A 19,378-nucleotide genomic window follows, 5' to 3' on the forward strand; every position below is an offset into this window, starting at 1 on the left:
ATACTGTCACGGCTAACCTGGTGGCAGAACTTTGTGACTTTGTCCTGACCCATAACTATTTCACATTTGGTGACATGTATACCTTCAAATCAGCGGCACTGCGATGGGTACCCGCATGGCCCCACAGTATGCCAACATTTTTATGGCTGACTTAGAACAACGCTTCCTCAGCTCTCGTTCCCTAATGCCCCTACTCTACTTGCGCTACATTGATGACATCTTCATCATCTGGACCCATGGAAAAGAAGCTCTTGAGGAATTCCACCATGATTTCAACAATTTCCATCCCACCATCAACCTCAGCCTGGACCAGTCCACACAAGAGATCCACTTCCTGGACACTACGGTGCTAATAAGCGATGGTCACATAAACACCACCCTATATCGGAAACCTACTGACCGCTATTCCTACCTACATGCCTCTAGCTTTCATCCAGATCATACCACTCGATCCATTGTCTACAGCCAAGCGCTACGATATAACCGCATTTGCTCCAACCCCTCAGACAGAGACAAACACCTACAAGATCTCTATCATGCATTCCTACAACTACAGTACCCACCTGCTGAAGTGAAGAAACAGATTGACAGAGCCAGAAGAGTACCCAGAAGTCACCTACTACAGGACAGGCCCAACAAAGAAAACAACAGAACGCCACTAGCCATCACCTTCAGCCCCCAACTAAAACCCCTCCAACGCATCATCAAGGATCTACAACCTATCCTGAAGGACGAGCCATCACTCTCACAGATCTTGGGAGACAGGCCAGTCCTTGCTTACAGACAGCCCCCCAATCTGAAGCAAATACTCACCAGCAACCACACACCACACAACAGAACCACTAACCCAGGAACCTATCCTTGCAACAAAGCCCGTTGCCAACTCTGTCCACATATCTATTCAGGGGATACCATCATAGGGCCTAATCACATCAGCCACACTATCGAGGCTCCTTCACCTGCGCATCTACCAATGTGATATATGCCATCATGTGCCAGCAATGCCCCTCTGCCATGTACATTGGCCAAACTGGACAGTCTCTACGTAAAAGAATGAATGGACACAAATCAGACGTCAAGAATTATAACATTCAAAAACCAGTTGGAGAACACTTCAATCTCTCTGGTCACTCGATCACAGACCTAAGAGTGGCTATACTTCAACAAAAAAGCTTCAAAAACAGACTCCAACGAGAGACTGCTGAATTGGAATTAATTTGCAAACTGGATACAATTAACTTAGGCTTGAATAGAGACTGGGAATGGATGAGTCATTACACAAAGTAAAACTATTTCCCCATGGTATTTCTCCCTCCCACCCCACCCCCCACTGTTCCTCTGAGATTCTTGTTAACTGCTGGAATTAGCCTACCTGCTTGTCACCATGAAAGGTTTTCCTCCTTCCCCCCCCTGCTGTTGGTGATGGCTTATCTTAAGTGATCACTCTCCTTACAGTGTGTATGATAAACCCATTGTTTCATGTTCTCTGTGTGTGTGTATATAAATCTCTACTCTGTTTTTTCCACCAAATGCATCCGATGAAGTGAGCTGTAGCTCACGAAAGCTTATGCTCTAATAAATTTGTTAGTCTCTAAGGTGCCACAAGTACTCCTTTTCTTTTTGAGAATACAGACTAACACGGCTGCTACTCTGAAACCTGTGAATCATCAGTTCAGCATACAAGCCAGAAGCAGTATGTGAGCTGACAGTACATAAACTGTCCAGAAAGAAATATAGAATGAAATGGAGAGGACCCAGGTCAACATGCCATCTCAAAAAGTGCTGCAATCAACCCAGAGGAATTCTATATTAGACCTTATCCTAAAAGATAAAAAGAAACTGACCATAGAACTAAAAGTTAATGGTACCTTAGGAACAAGTGGTCACTACTTGATCACATTTAATATGTGCAAGTGGAATCAAGTCCAGATCAGTAATATGAAGGTGCTTTAATAGGACCAACAATTATGAGCCAATCTGGGAGGAAAAATTTATCAAAAAACCAAGTCAGTGATGATGAGAATAATTTAAAACTACCTTTACTAGATGCCCGAAAAGTCACAGTCCCACAAAAGAAAAAAAAAAGACTGTGCTCCTTAAATAAAAAAAAAACCACCACACACACTAGTTAGAGGGGAAGAGAAGGCAGCTGTGAAAAATTTTTTTTACAACAAATGGAAGAAAGGAGAATCTGATAGTAATGAGTATAAATCAGAAGTTAAGAATTGTAGAAAATTGATACAGGAAGCCAAGGATACAAGAATAAATCTACCGCCTGTAGCATTAAGGACAATAAGGAGTTTTTAAAATATATTAGGAACAAGGACACCTGACAATGGTATTGCTCCACTGCTTGATGGAAAAAAGAGAATTATCAGTAATAATGCAGAAGAGGCAGAAATGTTAAATATATCTCTTCTGTATTTGGTGAGAAAACAGCTAATGTATCTCATTGTATGGTGATAACGTTCTATGCCACTAATCTCTGAAGAATATTAAAACAGAAGGTACTAAACTTAGATATTTCAAAATCAGGTGGTCCAAATAAACTCTTGGATGCAAATTAAGAGGGGATAGCTGAGGAGCTTGCTGGACCACTAATGTGGAACCTCTCTGGAGGTGTTACAATCTGAGTGAATTTACCTAATCTCTTCGCACTGTTCCTAGTTCCAGGCCCACAACCATAACTAAACTTATTACAGTAAGAGCTCCCAAAGATATTGTAGGAAACTGCCACACCTGTCACAATGGAAACAACTTAAATTTAAATACCACAGTAATTAAGTGTCACAAGAGTCTGGGATACTTATTCAATCTCCAGAAAGTCCAACTGGATCTGGTCATGAGGTGGGGTGGTGGAAAGGGGAGTGTTTTAAACAAAACAATTCTGTCCATTCCCTTCCCCTAGTATCATGAAATCATTACAAGTTTTAACATATGCTCATTGACAGACAAGATCTCAAAGTTGTGACAACTTTGGGGACCAGTAAATATCAGGAGCATAGACTTATCCTGGCATCTTTATGGACCAAGATGCTGTAATTTACCTTACTTACAACATGGGAGGGATGAAACATAACAACAGGAGACCTGACCCATAGCTCCATAATAGGGACACTGTCAGAAGTTCACATTATCTGAAAAAGCATGGAAGGAGGGATAATTGTTTCTTAAGCCTCCAGTATGAAGACCTCAAGGAAGCGCAAATGCTTGGAGAGTCACAGACAGCACCAAGAAACATGATACATGAAATTGCCATTTTTTAAAACTTCCAGATAATAAGTTAATGAACTAGTGCACTTAATACTACTGTAAAAGTAGTAAAAATATTTCAGCTTGCAGCTAAATTGCAGGAGAGGCTATTCTCAAATAGGAAGAAAGGCTATTTCAATATATTTTAGAGAGATGTCTGAAACATAGGTCCAAACATACTGAAAAAGACCAACAGTCCACTGAGTCCAATATCCTGCCTCTGACAACAGCAATGATGAATTGATTCAGAAGGCAGCATAAACCTCTGTAGGGGAAAGTTTCTTGCTGGCTCTGGCTGATCAGCTTATGCCTTGACACACGAGGACAGAACACACTTGCCATTTTTATCATAGCTAACACAAATGCAGAGAACACTCTGGTTAATATGATCTAATCTTTACAGAATTATACTAAGCAAGTTGCTTTAGTGGTATTATACAACTTTCAGTTCCACAGGTTTATTAAGTATTGCATTTCATTAGTGTTACATCCTTGCAGATCCTTTTAATCAATCAACGGCACCATTGTACTTGTCTTATGGTAACAGTAAGCTGGAGCACAGACTAGCCTCCAAAATTCATTTCGGACTCTTCCCTCTTTATCCTTTTCTTTTGATCTTGCTATTGTGCTTCCATACTGTGAAGAGAAGCAAGCATTTAGGTGAAACTTTAATTCATATAATCTGTTTAATAGTAAGCGGAGCATAATGGAGAAATGACCACTGTCCTATTTCCATTGCCACTGACCTCCCTTCCGACACAGGAGCCAAATACCCAGCTTTATAGGTTGTGTGAAGAACTGTTGCCCTGACTAGATTCTCTCCCCTATGAGAACTTGCCTTCAGCAGCCAAACTGCTTTTCCCCCCCACCCTTTAAAAAAAAAAACAAGGTCTTTTTTAAAACTCTTTCTGTGCTGCTATTGAATGGTTAAAGGTCAAAATGACAAGTGTAAGTCTGAAGCGAGGCAATTTAGAACTCCTGAAGAAGAAGCTGTCTCAAGAATGGGGAAACTTCTAGGAGTCCAATTGCCCAAAATGTGTGAACAATCTCTGGCAGGAACATTTAATAAGACCAAGTTTATTCTTCATTCACTAGGGAGAGCTCGTGTGGCTCACTGATTTAACAATCCTCAACAGTACTAAAACCAATGCATCACTGCCAAGGCATCACATGCCTTCCTTACAGAGCCTGCTATGGCAAGAGAAGCAGCCTCAGCTTTTTGTATTCCAGAATAAAGTGTGTGGAATACTACTAACAAGGATGTTTAAAAACGGCATTCAGTAAACAAGCTTCACAGCCTCCTCATCTTGTTAACTAGGGAGCGGAAACAGTGCACTTCAGAAAAGGATACACGGCAATAAACTAGTTTACTTCACTAACATTTCACTGAGACCTGGATTAAAGTTCTGCCTTTGATCAACAACAGCCCCAGCATATGCAGAACTGGCAAAGGAGAGTTCAGATTTGCTTAATGCAGCTGTTTAAAAATCCCACAATCTCAAAGTCCATGGGCATCCAATGATTCTTGTACACAGACTGTTAGTGAATGATGCCACAAGCTTCCCATAGTGGGCAAAGCCATGCAGACCACCAAAACTTGAGCTGATCCAAACTGCCACTTTCTGAAACTTGTCCTGGGCAGGATTGCTGCATTCAGTCAAAAGCTCCCAAACCTCCATCTCCCCCCAGATTCATTACACACCTGTTTTCGCTAGGCAGAACTTCCTTTAGATCCATTTACAAATTTTTAATTACTCTCATGACAAACAAATATCCAGTTAGTTATCACCACATTTACTGTTTTGCCACAGAATGATTATAACAAAGATTTGAGGCCATCTCTTTATTATCTACTGTGAGATAACTAGCCCCCCAATAATATTTGTTCTTGGCTAGTCAGGGGCTCTCTCCAGTAGCCCACTAAGCTAATAGAAAAGATACATGATTGGGCAACCAGAGAATCAGCTCAGTACATTTTGTTTCAATGTGTTAACTGTTTGTACTTTTCATTGCAAACAGCTTAATATAATGCATGAATTGCTTCTAATATTTGCCATATGCGCAGATGCTATGGAAATGGGCAAGTGGAAGTCATCAAGAGTTACAGCCTAGAATGAATCTTCCCAGGTGTATCCATTGAAGGCCTGTGTCTGGGGAGGTCATTTGTGGGATCTAAACCTAAATTAACAAGTACCTGCTTCCTCATACTCTGCTCTCAGTCAGAAGAAAACATTGCCAACTGCTTTAAGAGTTTATTTACTTGTCATCATTGCATATGACACCCAAATGGAAGCTTGAAAGATTTTTTTTTCCAGAGTTACTTATCAGTTAGTGGAAATATAGTCCATACTTAAAAGGAACCTAAGTGACAGTGGCTCTGTTTATGCACTACTACTGATGTCAGAATAGTTCTAGGAATAGGGGTTTTATAGTAAACATATTGCCAGTAGACTGAAGACAGAACTTAATTTCTGCTTAAATTCAAATACCTTAAAATGCATCATTAGTATGATGAAAATATATGTCATGTTATTCAGAGAAAGGGTCAAGAGACAGTAAGCGTTTTCAGTATTTACTGAGGGCCACAGTCATCCCAGATTTACACCCTGCAGTGTTGCAGCACTGAGTTAGGAAAGAATTTGAATAAAAATCCCCAGGTTTAACAGATTAATTAAAATGAACAGATGCAGGGTGGATCAAGATATGAACTCCAAGCGCATGAAAAGCACAGTTCCCCCTCAAGTACATTTAATTCAGTTTTAAGGATCTGTTTACATATTCACATGCTTCTGTAAATGTTTTGTAGGAATGAGCATCCCTGTGCTGTGCCCTCTACAGAAAGCAAACAGGAAAGAAACTTAAAGAAGGGCCAAGTATGGCTGGATACAAGCAGTATTGAGAGTATTGGGTAGAAAAAAGCAAAAAAGCAAAAACAGCTTCAGACACATTCTCTCTTTACAGGAAGCCTTAATTCACTTATGTGCAGAGTAGTGCAGCTGCAGTGACAAGAGGAGGAAACAATTCATCAATAACCGAAGCTCAACACAGCATGCAAAGTCATTAATGTCTCAGAAGCATAGTAGAGGACACCAAGCTTTTTCTGATCTCCCTAGCATTGTAATTGCTGAATTGCCTCAATACCATCAAACTGCATCCTAACCCAAGATCTTAGCATAATGGCTAATTATTTCCAACACTGGAAACTTAGGGGGGAAAAAAAACCATGGGGACAGCCATTTTATTGTTCAGATGGAAAGCAAATGCCAAACTCAATGTGCAGTTCTGTAGTGAGAGTGTCAGCCATGAGGCTAACCCAAAGTATGTCAGAGTAGCAGCCGTGTACTCGAAAGTATCTTGACATTAAACTGGACCAAAGTTTGACAACATCTCATGAACATAACAATAAGATCTGGTCTCATGTCACGCTTATCGGGAAACTGGCCAGAACAGCATGGGGCTTCAGTCCACGGGCCCTACAAACCGGAAGTATATATTCTGCGGCTGAAATACTGTGCGCAAGTGTGGTCTCACAGCAGTCACACGATTCCTTGATATTCAACAATGGCATGTGCATAGTGTCAGGAATGCTCATATCTGGCTCCCAGTTCTATCGCACATCCAGCCTCCACAGATTAGAAGAGCTGCCCAGACATTTTGCTTTCTCAGCCATGTCAGGGCAAACATGAGGATCCCATTGCATAATGCATCACCTGCAGAACCCGCCAAAGACAAGATTAAAATCCCACAACCTTTATGGAACTGCATCAAGGCCTTTACACTCAACTTCAACACTGAGGCTCAATGGAGAGCCACATGGAGCATTTCGACTGCTCAAAACAAACAGATTGTCGTTGACCCTGCCGAGGAACCACGCAAAGTACTACACTTAGGAACGAAAAAATCAAATACACAGTTACAATATGGGGAGTAACTGACTTGGTGGTCATAATGCTGAAAAGGGTCTGGAGGTTATGGTGGATCACACATTCAATATGAGTCAACAATGTGATTGTTGCTAAAAAGATGAATATTCTGGGGTATGTAAGGCTCGGGAGGTAACTGTCTGGCTCTACTTGGCTCTGGTGAGACCTCAGCTGGAGTACTGTGTCCAATTCTAGGTGCCATACTTTAGGAAAGATGTGGACAAATTGAAGAGAGTCCAGAGGAGAGCACAAGACCCATAAAAGGTTTAGAAAACCTGACCTATGAGGAAAGGTTAAAAAAATTGGGCATTTTTAGTCTTGAGAAAATAAGACAGAGGGGGGGACTTGGAGGGTTGGACTAGATGACCTCCTGAGATCCCTTCCAACCCTGATATTCTATGACTTGATAACAGTCCTCTATGACTTGACTGGTGTAGATTGAATCTCATGGGAGATGTGGACAAACCCTGTTTAAATGGAAAATGAGGCAAACACTTGTATGTGACTGTGGTCACCAGGCACAAACAATGGAGCACATCATATCTGAGTTATTTCGCTGGGGGGTCTGAAGGACGTTGCCGCAGCAGTGAGCTGGTGAATGTGATAGCTATCAAATCTAGATATAAATTTGTAATGGTTGCTATCTACCGAAGCCATACGAAAGCAGCAGCAGCTGTATTATTAGTCTCTTTCCCATGCCTTCACTCGCCAGAAGAGATGCAAAATCCCACTGTGACAGTCTTGATAAACTTTCGGTTCCATTATCTGTTTCTTTCAAGCAAAACTATATTTAGTTTCACTTTAATAGAGTCTAGAGATATTTAGAGTGTCCAATGACATGTACAAATTTTATTTGGGTGCAAAGAGCATAGATTTAACATGTCCTTGGGTATTGTGTGTGTGAATGGAAAGTGAATGAGGAACATGTGACTCTTTGATAGGACCATGGAGATCTGTGTTTTATGAGTCTAATTTTCAACTCTCTCCAAATAGGGAAACAGCTCACGAAACCCTGATTTTGCAGAGATTATACAAAAGGGAAACACCTGTTGTGATGTCAGTTGAAAACCAAAATGAGCATATATTTGTGTATCTGAGAGGTTCAGCAAAGCTCCATGGGGGCGGGGGGGGGGGGGGGAGGAATCACCTTATAAAAGCAGAAGGGGAACGAGGGGAAACAAGTTAGCCTCCTTTTTAACGTCAGCTGATGGAAATGCTGGTACTGCAGTGTACAGAACTGAGGGTAGAAATGTAGTGTTTTATTTTATCCATACTTTGGGGATAGGGCATTCTGTTATAATTAGTTTCAAGGAATCCCCAAAATTAAAATACTTCCTTACACAAATGCCTGTTCTGCACAGGCCAAGAGTATATTGCTTTTAACCTTAATCTGTTCAATTGTACTGGGGAGCAGCCAACCTGAACACAAAGCATGCCACATACTTCTTCACTGTTCCTAGCTATATGCTGATTTCCTTACATTTAATTTATACTGTCCAAGCACACCCAAAGGGCTTGTCTACACTACCACTTGCGGTCGATTTAAGATACGCAACTTCAGCTACATGAACAGCGTAGCTGAAGTCGACGTACTTAGATCTACTTACCGCGGTGTCTTCACTGCAGTAAGTCGACAGCTGACGCTCTCCCGTCAACTCCGCTTGTGCTCCTCATTCTGGTGGAGTACCGGAGTCGACGGAAGAGCACTCAGTGGTTAATTTATCGTGTCTATATGAGACGCAATAAATCGACCCCCACTGGATCGATCACTGCCCGCCAAAGCGGCAGGTAGCGTAGACAAGCCCAAAATTAAATCTAGCACAGCTGAAAGTTAGCATATTTGATTCTTATTGGCTTGTAAAGTCAGAAGTGTTACAACTTAAGTGTTATTTGTATACCTTTAGTCTCTAGTTATTAGCTATTTAAAAAAGTAGCTCAGTGTTAAGACCTCTCCCCATAATAGGAGTCTGCATATGCTGATGAAGTTCATTTTCAATTAGACATTACCTCAAGAATACACAGTTTTCTAATAAAGAACTGCATTCTCATAAGCCTTCTTACAGTGCTATAGTTAGTAATATGCAATTCTGGTTTTGTTAACTAGCTTCTCAATCTACAAAACAGCAATGCTACCACTCCACAACTCACAGGATGTTCTAGCCTTCCACATAGTGGCCTGAAGAAGGAAGAGAAAGTCGGTCAGAAGCCTGCTGGTGGAAGCGAAGGTTTGCCACTTCATTTTAACTTAAAAATACATTGACCTTATCCAGGTAAAGGTAAGATCATGGAAACCTTCTACATTAGAGGACTAGATCTCTGCACAAGGTTACCATTGCAGCAGAGAGTCTCTTTGACTGATTCTTCTTCAGATGGATTAGTGTCCACACTAAACAGTTGTTTGTGAGGACTAATACACTGTGTCCACACATAGCACTTGCACCAACCTGTGCATTGTGCTACTTATCCCATAATTCCAGGAATAGGTATTTGTGGTAGCAAGTGTGTGCTAGGCAGGGAACTGTACGTACTGTGTAGACATATGACTGTACGTACTGTGTAGACATATGACTGTACATATATAATTTTTACACAGTTGCATGTGAGATTTAGAGAGAGAGGTGTTAAAGTTATGTTGGATTAAACCAATGAAATAACCAAATGATTATGTCCAATAGCTCTCCCCACTGTGAATGTATCATGAAGAGCAAGGGCTTTTCCCTCAATTACATTCAAAACACAGAAGACCACGAGTGCTTAGGTAGAACTGTACCTGGTGTCTTATATGAGCATTGCTGACTTCAGGTACCAATACTCTAAGATAAATGGCTTGGTTTATAGTCTCTAAATTCTCCATATTTTGGTGAACTATTTCTTCTTATCACTTCTAAAAGTCAGATACACGAGTGAAGGGAGGGCAGCCCTCCAAGCTGCCTAAAAATTCTTCACTCCCACAGCACATGTAATAATGTCCATCTCCTGGGGAAAGTACTAGGGGAGAGAGGTCTGAGTAGTGGCTACTGAAATACCATGGATATTTATGAGCGAGGAATTAAACCAGGGCATACAGTGCCCTCTTCAGATATTATAAGTCTGGGAGATACTGCTGAGGCAGCCACTTCACTGCCATGCCATTTCAACCCACAGTAAGGCACGCATTCATTTGTTGCTATAGAATTGGCATGTGTACATATGTATTTTTTCCAGGAGCTAAAGATCCACGGGCCAAAAATTATTGTAAAGTTTTACTGAATAATATTTATTGTAGAATAAAAATCGCACAACTAAATAGTTACTTTTAATAAGCTGTTGTGTGCTGCATTTCCCCCGGGAGAGAAGCAAGGGGTAGACAGTAGGAGTAAGAGCAAAAACAAGACCAGGTTAGTATCACCTATTCTGTATAAATCCAGGAATTGGTGGGAAGAAGTTGTGACAGCTTGGTGGGAAGATCAAAGGAAGCATCGTAGCTACAATGCTATCATGCTTGCACTGAAACAGTTCCAACTGAAGCAGTCTGGACAAATGCATTAAGATTTAGTCAGAGATTCTACAATCTTACTGGTACTAGAAATACCTTGAGAAACATCTGGACACAATATTGGGACACTGCATTTTACCAGCATTCCAAAGGACCACACTGGTACCGGGAATGCCACAATTCTCTACTGTGGATGGAATACGGATACATGGTCAACAGAAAACAATATCCACACAAGTCTAAGGACAGCATTTGATTGCGGCAAATTGACTTAGGTTGCAAGGTCTTTCACGTGGTAAAAGATGACAGCACAAAGAAAAATTAGTCAAGGAAACATTATAGCTTAGTGCAATACAAAGACGTTCTTTTTAATTAAACAATTTTCACTCATTTTTCTCCCTCCACCTCAGTCTTTCCATTAAGCAGTAGCTTGTTGTTAACAGGTAGTTTGTTGGCAAACTGATTTTTCTTTTTAAATGTCTATGTAACAAAGCTGCTCTGCATATTCAAAGTCATTCTTTGGATGACATAGATGTTACAATTTATGTATCAGAACCCCATATTTAAAGAGTAATCAAGGCTTGTGAGATTTACAACTGCATTTTCAAAAAAGTTTTTGTCCTTTACAATTAAGAGTTTTAAATTCAAATTAAAAAGGTTTCATAACTGAAGGAACAATATCTGTCTTTGTTGCTACTTTAAATTTAGTGTTACAAATAGAGCCAAAAATCTTTAATAGCAAATCAATCCTCTTTCAAAATGGAATACTAAGTGTATAGCCTGGATTCCTGTCAGATGTCAGTGAACACCACCATCCAAGCATCTGTGGTCTCCAGTCAAAGCCATGGTACATATTTTCTATGTACAATGGGAATACTTTTAGCTTTCTCTCTTCTATTTATAAAGATCCAAGATATTGCACAACTTATTGTTTTATTCTTTCCAGACAACTCCCATTGTAACTAATAGGAGTTCCACATATATACCAAAGAGAACACACCCTTCTATCAGTAACTTTGTTACGGCCATGTTCAGGAGAAAGATAAGACATTTTCCAAGGGAAAGGAGAGACTTAAGATTTAATTGGGTCTTAAACTAACATGCCAATAGCTCAGTTATGCAGCTTTCTCCCCTAGAACTTCCAACAGCTTTAAGGCATTTGAGAGAACAACAATTAACCAAGCTGATCACAGTGACGCTCTGGTGTGTGGCCAGCCAAGCTTACTGTTATTTGCCTATTCTTTGACAAATTCATCATTGTTTATAGGCTCCAGTTTCTATTTCTGTATTAAGTGCTCTGTGGCAATCTGAGACACTTAGGCTGCTGCCCTCTGTGGTATGATTAGAACTTCCCCTTCCCCCACTTCCCAACACAACACTCAACTGTACAGGACCTTTAAGGAATAAAGAGGTCTAAGTGCAATAAATGTGAGATGAGCGGGAATAGTGGGAAGCTAGAACATGGTTAGCTGCAGTTGCTGCCTAGTTTATATTTTAAAACAAAGAATTTTCATTTGCCTTTGAAAGCCAGTTTCTATAACGATACAAAGTTTAACATGTAGAGCACTTTCCAGTCCAGAGCATTCAAGAAAAAAATACAATTGACAACATGAGGAAAAATGGTCTTGGGAGTACTAATACATTTGACACAGTATTCAGAGTTGATTAAGAAAGAATTGTGCTCTTTCCATATTAGTCTCATTGATACACAGGGACATCAGAAAACAGACTGATGCAGCTCAATATGCAGAAGTGAGAGAGGAAATTCATTCAAAAAAAACTGTGGTATTCCAAAGTGCAACGTTTTGTTCTTCCCTCTTTGGGTAGGTTTTTCTGCAGCTCCTCCTTTCCCTTACAAGAAATTGGAAACAATTGCAGTTTTAGTTGAAGATAAGGCAGACTGACATTTATTCAAAGCTCTGCTGTAATAAACTGAATACCATAAGTTTCTTTTTCAGTAACCTGAGGAATGATTTCACTTAGACACACACAGTGCTGCTGATAGAAGCACCCACTTGGACAGATTGAGGCCTGGTCTACACTAGGAAATTGGGTCAGTAGAACTACCTTGCTCAGGGGGTGTGAAAAATCCAGCCTAACACCCGGCAAAGACAGCACTAGGACATATTCCCCTCTCAATTTAGTTACCACCTCTGAGGAAGGTGGAGTACCTACACTGATGGAAGAACACCTCCTGTTGGCATAGGTAGTGTCTTCACTGAAGCGCTGCAACAGTGCCGCTGTAGAGTTTGTGTAGACAAACCCAAGAGGTTGTTGTCGTCTTCTTCTTTCTTCCCCACATACCCACTGTTTTCCTTCCCCTTATTACCCACAAAGTCCACACAAAACTTCTACAAACTTTGAAAGAAAGAATGCGTCTCCAGAGTACAGTTAGCTGAAATTAGTACACTTAGATCAGGGGCATTGAAGCTAACGTAGCTCGAGTGAGAGTAACCACATTTCCAGACAACGTGAGTTACACACGGTGGATCTGATTAGCAGCATAGAATGACAAGACTATCTTCTGATGACATGTTGTAACTCAAGTTATTGCATCCCCACTGCGTTCCTAGCTCAAGCTTCAGCAGCACTCAGCTTCAGTCCCCCCACTGGCTAGCTACCGTGAGCTTAAAGCAGTTTTCTCGAACTATAGATTTGTGTGTGGGGAAAGGGGTCAAGTTAGGGGTAATATTTGAGTTATAACTTGATCTTTCTGTGCTGTGAAGACACACCCTGTGACAATGCAAAAGACTGCAATGTACACAAAGTTTGGACATTAACAGAAGTATCAGGTAACAGCAAAGAACAAACGTAATCCACAGACAAGCCAAGATCAATGAAAATTAATGTAGGCAAAGAGACGTTCTCCATTCCAACATGAGTTCACCCACCTTGGAAAGTTTACATGTACAGTGGCAGCAGTAATACATAGCAAACTTCCAACAAGCATAAAAATATGAATGATGAGAAAATTTACATTCTAATACAAAGAAAGTCTAGTAACATCACAAAGTTTGGTTTTTGGCTAGTTTATGATAATAGTTTGTACAAAATGTGTGCGAAAGGACCATTTTAAACCGTTTAAGTACAGGGATAAGCTTTTTTTTTTTTTTTTAAATGAAGCTTCCTTTCACTTAACTCTCCACAACAATACTCAAGTTTCTTTTAGATTTGTTTATATCAAGTAAATATGGTAGGCTCTAGTTGCCTTAGTAGTTGCTAAAAACACAATAAAAAAAACCAATTAGACCAACATCTTCATTAGTAGTAACAGTATTTCCTTCTAACTCGCAAGATGCCAGCTTTCCAATGCATATCACACAAAAAGGTCTTGCATGTCTCAAACACTATACTTCTATTAATTAATTTGTTGTAGGAAAGCCATATTAACAATCTACCCAGAAAATGTGCAGGACTCCATGCCCATCTTATTAGTCAACATTACAGTTAATACTAGTTATAGAAGTCTTGACAATTGGATCTAGAATTGGACATATCCAGTCCAAAGAAATCAGTCTTCTTAATAAAAGAGCAGAGCAGACATATGCTCTCAGTTTACCAACTATCCAGTTACTTCAGTTTCAGAAAAAGAAGTGGAACTGGGTAGTTTTTCCATGTAAAAAACATACTACCTGACCTAGCAACACAGATAGGCTGTGATCCCATTTTCCAGTGCTGTCATACTCTGGAGGATGTAACACAGATGATAAAACATCACACTGAGGATCAAACTACTGTAAAAAACCAAAGACCAAGTGTCACTGAATTATAAATTTACCACCCAACTGATTCTGCAACACAGTTATTCAGTCCAGATGAGTACAGGTCATCAGCAAAATTCTTGCAATAAGCTATCAAATCTCTTTCTCTGGGACACTGACAATATATCAGGTCACTCCATTCTACTGTACAGGTGTCTCTCTTGCTAAGATTTTTAAACATAAAACCAGTAGCAAATTGCTTTCTACTTCTGTCTCTGTGTAATTAGCACTATTAATCCCATGCTATCCAAGTCCCCTGGCACAGCACTGATTTGGTTTTAATCTCTGCTGAGGCGTCTTCCCCCACTCCCCAGCAAGCCATTCAGATTAGATCTTGGCAAACTCCTAGGTCAGAACTAAACTTCTGCTGCAGAAATAGCAGTCTCACTACACTGATAGAAATGTGTTGAGACTTCCTGCCTTTTTTATATCCAAAAAAAGGAAAAAAATTAGTTGCTTTTATAGAGATTAATGTGCAGAACAGCAAAAGTTCTTTTCTGCATCTCTCCTATCCTGTAAACCAGTAAACAGCCAATTGCCACATAGCAATCAATAGACAAGGTACCCAAATATAACCCCAAACGTTTTACAAGCTTGACATGGTGAAGCCCTATAAGCACATTCTAATACAGTATTTCTCCTCTCAATGTCACTGCTGGAGACCACACATACTGTCTTTTCAGCCCTGAACAATTGATTAGTCATGTATTTCTCTTGTCCCTTAGCAGGAAGAGGAGTCCCATGCTATTTCACTGTTTCTCATGCTTCCCAACCTGGGGAGCCCATGCTTCTCAGCAGGATAGAGTCCCTAACCACCCCAGTATGCTCCCCTCTGTTCACCAACTGCCACCTTTGAGGTGTAGCCAACAGTCTCTATAATGCATTAAATTTTATGGCCACTATCAGACGGCACTACATAGCTCAGGGACAAGTTAAGAGGCTTTTCACTCTGAGGTTTTTCGCTAATTCCTGTGCTCTCCGTGTCCCCTGGTATCCCTAGGCACTTCAAACTAGGCCATAGGGTCCCCATGTCACCGTATTCCTTGCCACTCAGGGACCAGCGGGTGGCCACCAGCTGCTCAGAGGCACCTCCTGACCCCAGATAAGAGGGAAAACTCCTTGCCACTCTTAGCATCCCCTGCATTCACAGAGAGGCAAGAAATCCCCAGGCCTCAGCACGCACCCCTTGCCCCTCCCGAGCCAGACGAGTTGAGGAGAAACGTGCCAGGGACCCATCGCTGGCGCGCTGACCCAAGAGCCTGCCTCCACTGGACAGAGCAAGAGGCTTCCCCGCCTAGGGCCACCTGCGCTTCACGCCCAGCCTCCCAGGCCAGCGCCCTCCAGCTGCACCCGCCCCCCCAGCCCCAGGCCAGCAGCCCCAAGCTGTACCTGCCCCCCCGGCTCCGGCTCCAGCTGCTGCCCCCCCCGGGCTCCCAGCTGCACCCCCCCCGGGCTCCCAGCTGCTGCCCCCCCCGGGCTCCCAGCTGCACCCCCGGCCCCCGCTCACCCCATAAGCCAGTCCATGGCTCTCCCGGATGCCTCCTGCTCCGCCGCTGCGCCGCGCGCGGGGCCGGGGCGGGGCCGGGGCGGGCTCCTGCGTCCTGCCCGAGCTCACCACCCGCTCCGACCTCTGGGGCTGCGCATGGGGCCGGGGCCCCGGCCCCGGCGGCGGGGCTGGGGCTGGCGCTGGCGCCCGCCCCCACCTGGCCCCTCCCCCCCCTGCGGACGGGCGGCTCGGCCGGGCTCACGCTCCTGCCACCAGGCTGCGCCGGGTCCCCTTAACCTCAGCCACACTCCCAGGGAGGCCGGAAGTAAACACACAGGCCCCGCCCCCTGCTACTGCTAACCCGGAAGTGTCCCCCCTCCCTCACCCGGGGCACTATGGGAAATGTAGTCCGCGCCTGCTGGTGTCCAGGCTGGGGACACGTGGAGTCCCTGCTGTGCGGAGCGCACCAGGCAGGGTGTCTCCTCCGCAGCCAGACGCCCCCCCGGATCGGGACTGTTGAATGACTGTTATTCCATGTATCAGAGGGGCAGCCGTGTTAGTCTGTATCCACAAGAACAACGAAGAGTCCGGTGGCACCTGAAAGACTAACAGATCGAACTCTTCGTGCACGCATCCGATGAAGCGAGCTGTAGCTCACAAAAGCTTGCGCTCAAATAAATGTGTCAGTCTCTAAGGTGTCACAAGTCCTCCTGTTCTCCTTGTTTTTGTTATTCCATTGGCTTCCGGTTTAATAATTGCATGGGGCCATCCCTGTGACAGGGTTTTACTTTATTACTGATCTGCCTGTTAGGGGATTACCCAGTTCTTAGATATGCTATCATTATTTATTTAATTATTTGCCATCCCTTAGGGGTGTTTTAATATTAACTATAGTTATATTGTTAGTTATCTATTGTTAGTAGAAGGCACTGTGGCCTAGCTGCTGAAACCCAGTGCGAGGAGCTAGGACTCCTGAGTTCTCGTTAGTGGGGCGTGGCCTTACCCCCTAAGAAGAGGCTACATGCATTTCCTACAGAGTAGTGGTTTTCAAACTTTTTTTCTGGCAACCCAGTTGAAAAAAATTGTTGATGCCCATGACCCAACAGGGCTGGGGGTGAGGGGTTTGGGGTGTGGGAGGGGCTCAGGGTTGGGGTGCAGGGGTGAGGGCTGTGGGGTGGGGCCAGGAATGAGGGGTTCAGGGTGTGGGAGGGGGCTCCAAGCTGGGCCACAGATTAGGATGCGGGAGGGGGTGCAGGCTCTGGGGTGGGGCTGGGGAGGAGGGGTTTGGGGTTCAGGAGGGGCCTCCAGGTTTGGGGGGGGCTCAGGACTGGGGCAGGGGTGTGGGAGGGGGGTCAGGGCTCTGGGCTGGTGTTGCAGGCTCTGGGGTGGGGCCGGGAATGAGGGGTTGGGGGAGGCTCAGGGCTGGAGCAGGGCATTGGAGTGCAGGTTTACCTCTGATGGCTCCTGGTCAGCAGCGCAGCCGGGGTGCAGAGGCAGATTTCCCACCTGTCCTGGCTCCGCAGACCGCACTGCGCCCCAGAAATGGACAGCAAGTCTGGCTCCTAGGCAGTGGTGTGCAAGCCCACAGGCCCCAGCTCCCAACCAATGGGAGTGCAGAGTCAGTGCTCGGGGCGGCGGCAGCGTGCAGAGCCCCGTAACCCTCCTGCCTATGAGCTGGACCTGCTGCTGTCCGCTTCCGGGGCGCAGTGCAGTGTCAGAACAGGTAGGGACTACTAGTTTTTACTGACCGGAAACCAGGGTCCCTGCGTGCTAAGCAAGGTGACCCAGTGCCTTGTATTCCACAACCCAGTACTGGGTCATGACCCGAATTTTGAAAACCACTGCTATAGAGCTGTGTCTCTCAACTTTCCAAACTACTCCTTTCAGGAGTCTGATTTGTCTTACGTATGCCCAAGTTTCACCTCACTTAAAAACTACTTATAAAAATCAGACATAAAAATCAAAAGTGTCACAGCACACTATTACTCAGAAATTGCTTACTTTCTCATTTTTACCATATAATTCGAAAATAACTCATGGGAATATAAATATTGTACATACATTTCAGTGTATAATATATTGCGCAATATAAACAAGTCGTATGAAATTTTAGTTTATTCTGACTTTGCTAGTTCTTTTTATGTAGCTTGTTGTAAAACTAGGCAAAAATGTAGATTAGTTGATGTGTCCCTTGCAAGAACTCTGTGTAGCCCACGGGTACACGGACCTCTGGTTGAGAACCACTGCATAGAATATGTGAGACATCCCAAGGGCCTGGGTTACATGTGCTCACAAAGAAAATGCAGTTGGGGGACGGGTGAATCTATTCATTTGTTTTCCACATTTCCTAAAACCAAGAAAGAAAAGTGTTTGCTCTCAATATTTATACTTGGTTTCTGAAAAATACATTGATGATGCTCCAATGTTTACACACATGCTTATAGTTAATGGTGGGCATAAGAGCTTGCATGATCAAAGGCTGCATTAATAGGGCTTGCAAAATGCTCAGCTACAAAAATTGTGAAGAGTTGGAGGTGAAGACCTCCATAGGGAAAGGCTTGTGGGGTTTGTTTGTTTTTTTAAACATCTGTCATTTAGTGCAGGCTGATCAATTCCAAAGGCCACAAAATTTCTCTTCAGAAGAATTTCTGTGAATTCCAGCAATAAATAATCTCTGGCTATAGTAAATTAGCAGTATCCAGTCTAAGAATGAGTGGGCTAGGGAAAGCATCCAAACCGTCCCTTCAGAATGGTATCAGAATTTTAACAAAGGACTCCAAGGTACCACTAGGAATTCTATTCCCAGCACTGCCACTGACTTTTTATGTGACCCTAAAACAGATCACTAGGGCTCACATTTTCAATAGTATCCATTGATTATTGGATGCCAAATTTGGGACACCTATGGCCTGATTTTCCAAGCTGCTGAGGAGAACCCACTAATTTAGAACTGCTGTGTTGTATTCTTGGTTTTGCCACTGACTGAGTGTATGATCTTAGCTGAGTCATATGGCTTCTTTGTGTCTCAGGTCACTTTCCGCAACTACAAAGAATATAATCATAGTTATCTATATCACAGGTATAACAGTAGCCATTCAAGTCAGTAGATCTTGACTTTTGCCGTGTGATGGGAGCATTAAACTATTGTAATCCTGACCCATGTCAGGCGACTAGATGAACAAATAAATACTAGTCTCCTACCAGCACTCCTGCCCCATCATACATTTTATTACAAACAGGAACATAGAATTATAGGACTGGAAGGGAGTCAAGGCAGGACTAAATATTATTTGGAGCATCCCTTACAGGTGTTTGTCTAACCTGCTCTTAGTGAAGACCTATTAATTAGCCCAGAGGCAGATTTACAGTGAAACACAGGGTGCCCGGGCACATGGCCCACCCAATGGCAGGGGGCCCCAGGGCTGGGCAGCTGCAGGGGCAGAAGCTTGGTCCTGCTGGCTCCCAGGGCTCCTGCTGCAGG

The 19,378-nt window shown here is 43.1% G+C and overlaps 1 protein-coding gene across 3 annotated transcripts in view; it reads right to left on the reverse strand.

Annotated features, from left to right (window-relative positions):
- Positions 1–16,183, reverse strand: part of MOB2 (MOB kinase activator 2) — a 166,366-nt gene extending 150,183 nt beyond the window's left edge. The window contains exons 1-2 of one of the 3 annotated variants that reach the window (XM_043517791.1): positions 15,919–16,183; positions 10,747–10,837 (exon numbers count right to left, since the gene is read on the reverse strand). In XM_043517791.1, coding sequence (XP_043373726.1) covers positions 10,747–10,784 — 38 coding nt within the window. In that variant the 5' untranslated portion in view covers positions 10,785–10,837; positions 15,919–16,183. Of the gene's footprint in view, positions 1–10,746; positions 10,838–13,541; positions 13,599–15,918 lie in introns of all 3 variants that reach the window. The other 2 variants (XM_043517788.1, XM_038404510.2) reach the window with 2 other exon arrangements.
- Positions 16,184–19,378: the final 3,195 nt, after the last annotated feature.

This window comes from Dermochelys coriacea, chromosome 6 (genome assembly GCF_009764565.3).
Source record: "Dermochelys coriacea isolate rDerCor1 chromosome 6, rDerCor1.pri.v4, whole genome shotgun sequence".
Lineage (NCBI taxonomy): Eukaryota > Metazoa > Chordata > Testudines > Dermochelyidae > Dermochelys > Dermochelys coriacea.